General features: G+C 51.2%; 1 protein-coding gene across 1 annotated transcript in view; it reads left to right on the forward strand.

The window, feature by feature from the left end:
* LOC101832649 (meiosis 1 associated protein) overlaps nucleotides 1-4,129 on the forward strand; it is a 67,421-nt gene that overhangs the window by 62,131 nt on the left and 1,161 nt on the right. The window contains exons 7-8 of the mRNA XM_040738678.1: nucleotides 513-719; nucleotides 2,723-2,863. Of these exons, the coding sequence (XP_040594612.1) occupies nucleotides 513-719; nucleotides 2,723-2,863 (348 nt within the window). The remainder of the gene's footprint in view (nucleotides 1-512; nucleotides 720-2,722; nucleotides 2,864-4,129) is intronic.

A 4,129-nucleotide genomic window follows, 5' to 3' on the forward strand; every position in this document is an offset into this window, starting at 1 on the left:
ACAGCAAGATAGGGGTAGAGATAAGAGAATTGTCCAGAAGCTTATGGGTCTGCTAGCATACAATATACATCAGAAACAAATACCCTGCCACAACAAGGTGGAATGCAAGAACCAAATTCCAATACTTGTCCTCTGGCACATGCATGCCTGTACACACACACACACACACACACACACACACACACACACACATTACATATATATAATATACACAAAAGTGTCATTTTTCAAGCTCCACACTTAGTATTTAATATTCTATATGTAATGAACCTACTTCGAGTTTAAGAACATTTCTTAGTTTGTGTCTTCACTGAAACCTTTTTGTATATTCTCTCGAGCATATCCTAAAAAGGGCAGGAAGAGCAGTAATCATGCTATTAGAAGCTCCTCCCTTCTAAGGGCCAAAGTGAAATGCCTCTTTCCTCCTTGACACCCCAAAGAGAACACAGAATCTTCAGTTGGGGTTGTCCTCAAAACAAGCCAAAGACTGAAGATGTGTGTCCTTGTTGCAGAAAAGAGATTGGCTGCTGTTGGCCAGAGGGGAACCCCAGGTCCCCAGATACAACCAGAATGTCCCTGCCAGCAGCTTCTATGTGATCACACCATCTCCCTCTCTCACACTGCTGGTGAAGTTGGTGGCCACAAGGGAACTGATGCTGCCTGGCTTCTTCCCCCTGCTATCCGAGGACCCACCTGAAGACAGCCTGAAGATCATAGAGGCAAGTAGAGCCTGTGGCTTAGTGTTCTATTGCCGCAAAGAGACACCATGACCAAGGCAATTCTTGTAAAAGAAAGCATTTAACTGGGAGCTTGCCTACAGTTTCAGAGGCTTAGTGTGGGCTATCAATATGGCGGAGAGCATGGTGGCACACATGGCGCTGGAGCAGTGGCTGAGAGCTACATCCTAATCCTCGAGCAGAGAGACACTGGGCCTGATGTGGGCTTATAAACCGCAAGGTCCATTTCCAGTGACACGCCTCCTCCAACAAGGCCATATCTCCTAACCTGTCCAAAGTATTCACCACCTGGGGATTAGGCATGCAAATATCTGAGCCTATGGTTGTCAAGCTCATGTAAACCACCACACCATGGGACAAATAGAATGGGGCTTGAGAAGGGGGAGAGGGGGAAAAATAGGGCCAGAAAGGACAGATGGGGAACAGACGGAGTTTGTTATGGCCATTGGGAATAAAAGTGAAGACAGAATATGAAGCAGGAGGAAGTCACTGGTCTGAATAAGGCAGCAAGGCGAAAACTAATTGAGAAGGTAGCCTGACTTGAGGGAAATAAGGTTCGTGAAGGGAGAGTTGAGAGAGAAATGGGCCCTGACATAGGCAGATAATTGGGAATTAGTGCCATCCATCTTAGAGAAGACTCCGCAATCGCCGAAACGTGGATAAACATATGCAGGTACAAACATAGATATACCCCTGAAATATGATTTAAATGAGTGCCAACAAGTAGCTAGCTATGAAGGAAAAAGGGCAAGAATCCCCTAAGGGCAAGCTGACAGCAGGCAGGAGAGGAAGTCCAGGTAGGCAGCCCAGGTCCAGGTGTTGAGATTGATTTGTTTACCTCGGAGTGCCCTTTGCAAAAGCCAGCCATCAGGACCCTCCTCTCCTCTGCACTTCTGCCTTGGAGAGGAGACCATGAGGTTTTGGAGAGGAGAGGAGTTCAATAGGGAGGAAGGGATCAAAGGAGACAGCGGGCGTCATCAGAACAAAGAAATGGTGGCCAATAAGGGAGATGCCCGATGGGAAGATGAGGATTTTCGTGTCCTCAAGTGTTCCCTATGGTGCTCTAGGATGTGTGTGCCAAGCCTGTAGTCAGATGGCAGCAGTCTGTGGCCCCACCTGTGCGCCTGTGTGACACTATTTTTCTATAACATATATGTGCATGCCTGTGCACTGGCCTCTGGGGGGAAAAAGAGTAAAAAGTCTGAAACTCAGATGCAAAGAAGCCAGCAGGCCAGGAGGCAGCCCTCTTCAGCACCCCTTTCCCCTTCTCCCTTTGCTCTCCCTCCCCTCCTCCCATGTCTAGATTCTGCCTTCCTCCCCTGGGCCTCCAGGTTGGGGTGGGAGGGGAGGCTCTGGGCTGGGAGAATGGGAGCCACATTCACTGCTGGCTGGCGAGCTGAGGAGCAGAAAGGACAGAACTGGGGATTGTACTTGCTGCTTGGCAGCCACGGGGATGCAGAGGTGGGCAGGAGTGCCATGGCTCCCTCAGCGGGTCTCACTTCAGGGCCAGTGGTTCCTGGCACAGGATGTTGCGGCCGGAAAACCTAACTACTCAGGAATGCTGTACTCCAATGTCCTCCTTCTATGCCCCACTCACCTCAGGCTGGGAACTCCCTGTTCTTGCACTGGGGGCTGGAGCACCCTTACCTACATGTAACCTGAAGACACAGCCTCCCTCGGGCTCCACACTGGACCCCTTGTACCTCTCGGAGAGTTCTGGTTCTCTCAGTACCCAGTGACACTTCCTGGGGCTAGCATTGGGGGCTTCAGAGTCTCTAACCACCAGGCGTCCCATCTACTTCTATTCCTTCGCCTGACACAAGCACACCCTCCTGGAGGGGAACACCAGCAGGGCTCATCTATCTTAGCCTCAAGCGCAGTCTGGGGCCCTCAGCCTCCCCAGCCTCTCACGTACTCAGGTCTCTGCAGAACATCTCGTGCTCTGTGACCTTGAGCTCTCTGAATACGGTGCCTTCTCTCCTCAGAGCACACTGGACAGCCTGGAGCTGGGGCCCACCTACAACCCCCTGCAAGTCGGGAGCCACCTGTACTCACAACTGAGTGGCACCCATGCCAAGCCTCAGGGACGTCTCTACACCAGCTGGGAGAGCCGGGGCCTTAGAAAGGTACCTCTCCCTTGTTCCCCCGCCCTCCCCTTCAGTTAGCCTCCCGTCCCCTTTGTGCCTGAGTGCAAGGCAGCCCTTCTCCACCCTGCAATGGCACTGGCACAGAGAGAGCAGCCCACTCTCCGCACCCCCACAGGCAGAGGGGAAAAGCAAACTGAGGATGGAGAAAGAACGTGCTGAGGTGATCACATCCGGTAGCTGGGGTCGGGGCAGTGGGGGTGGGTCAGTAGGTTTTAGTTCTGTTTCGTTTCCCTGAGACTGGGCTCAAGAGTATGAGACAGTCTAGCCCAGACTGACCTTGAGTTTGCCATCCACCTGCCTCAGCCTCCTGAGGGAGGGAGGAATATGACTCATGCCATCACACCGTGGCTTAGGTATTCTAACCGTGGTGTTTATAACTCCTAGTCACCTACTAGCAGTCTTGTTAAGCAAACAGGCCACACTGGAACTACAACCACAGCCCTATCTTTGAAAAAAAAAAAGGGCTGACAGGGAGGCGGGACTAGAACTGCCTAAGGGAAGGAAAAGGAATGCTTCTAGAGTGCAAGGTGCTTGCCAGTCTCTCTAACAAGAGCTTCAGATCTGCTCAGTCTTCCCAGCACCAGCAAGGAAAGCTCGACCCCCAGTATAGACAGGTGAGGAGACAGACCTGGACTAGTAGTTCAGAATGGGCTCCATAGAAAAGGCTTGAAACCAGAAGCCAAGCTCGTAGAAAAGGCTTGAAACCAGAAGCCAAGCGCGGTGGCTCACACCTGTAATCCCAACACTCAGGAGGCTAAGGCCGGAAGACTGCTGTGCGTTTGAGGCCAACCTAGGTTACAGTGAGACCTGTCAAAAAAGGAGAGATCAGAAGGGAAACTGAAGATGAGGTGTTTCTAGGAGGCCCGTGGTCTCTTGTATTAGGGTTTCCTTTTGCATAGTGGTTTTTCCTGGTTTCTCTGTAACTGAGCATTTGGGAAAACTTCCATTTTTGTCTCAGCTAAAATTGCAGAAGGATGTTTCTAAACTCTCAAAATAGGAGCAATGACCAGATGCATAGGAGCAGAGTCCACCACGGGGGCTTGGTGGCAAGCTGACAGAGAAGGGACCCTGAGCAAGGAGATGATACTGCAGAGGCTGCAGCCTAGGAGACTTCAGCCACTAACTACCCTGGGCCTTCAGGATGTCACTCCAGGACTGAGATCTAGGAAGAAATTAGGCAGGGAGCAGTGACAGGAACTTGGGAACTGTCTAGTCTTCATAGAAAACACTGGTTGTTCTTTGCAG

The sequence above is a fragment of the Mesocricetus auratus genome, unplaced genomic scaffold (genome assembly GCF_017639785.1).
Source record: "Mesocricetus auratus isolate SY011 unplaced genomic scaffold, BCM_Maur_2.0 Super-Scaffold_100676, whole genome shotgun sequence".
Taxonomy (NCBI): Eukaryota; Metazoa; Chordata; class Mammalia; order Rodentia; family Cricetidae; genus Mesocricetus; species Mesocricetus auratus.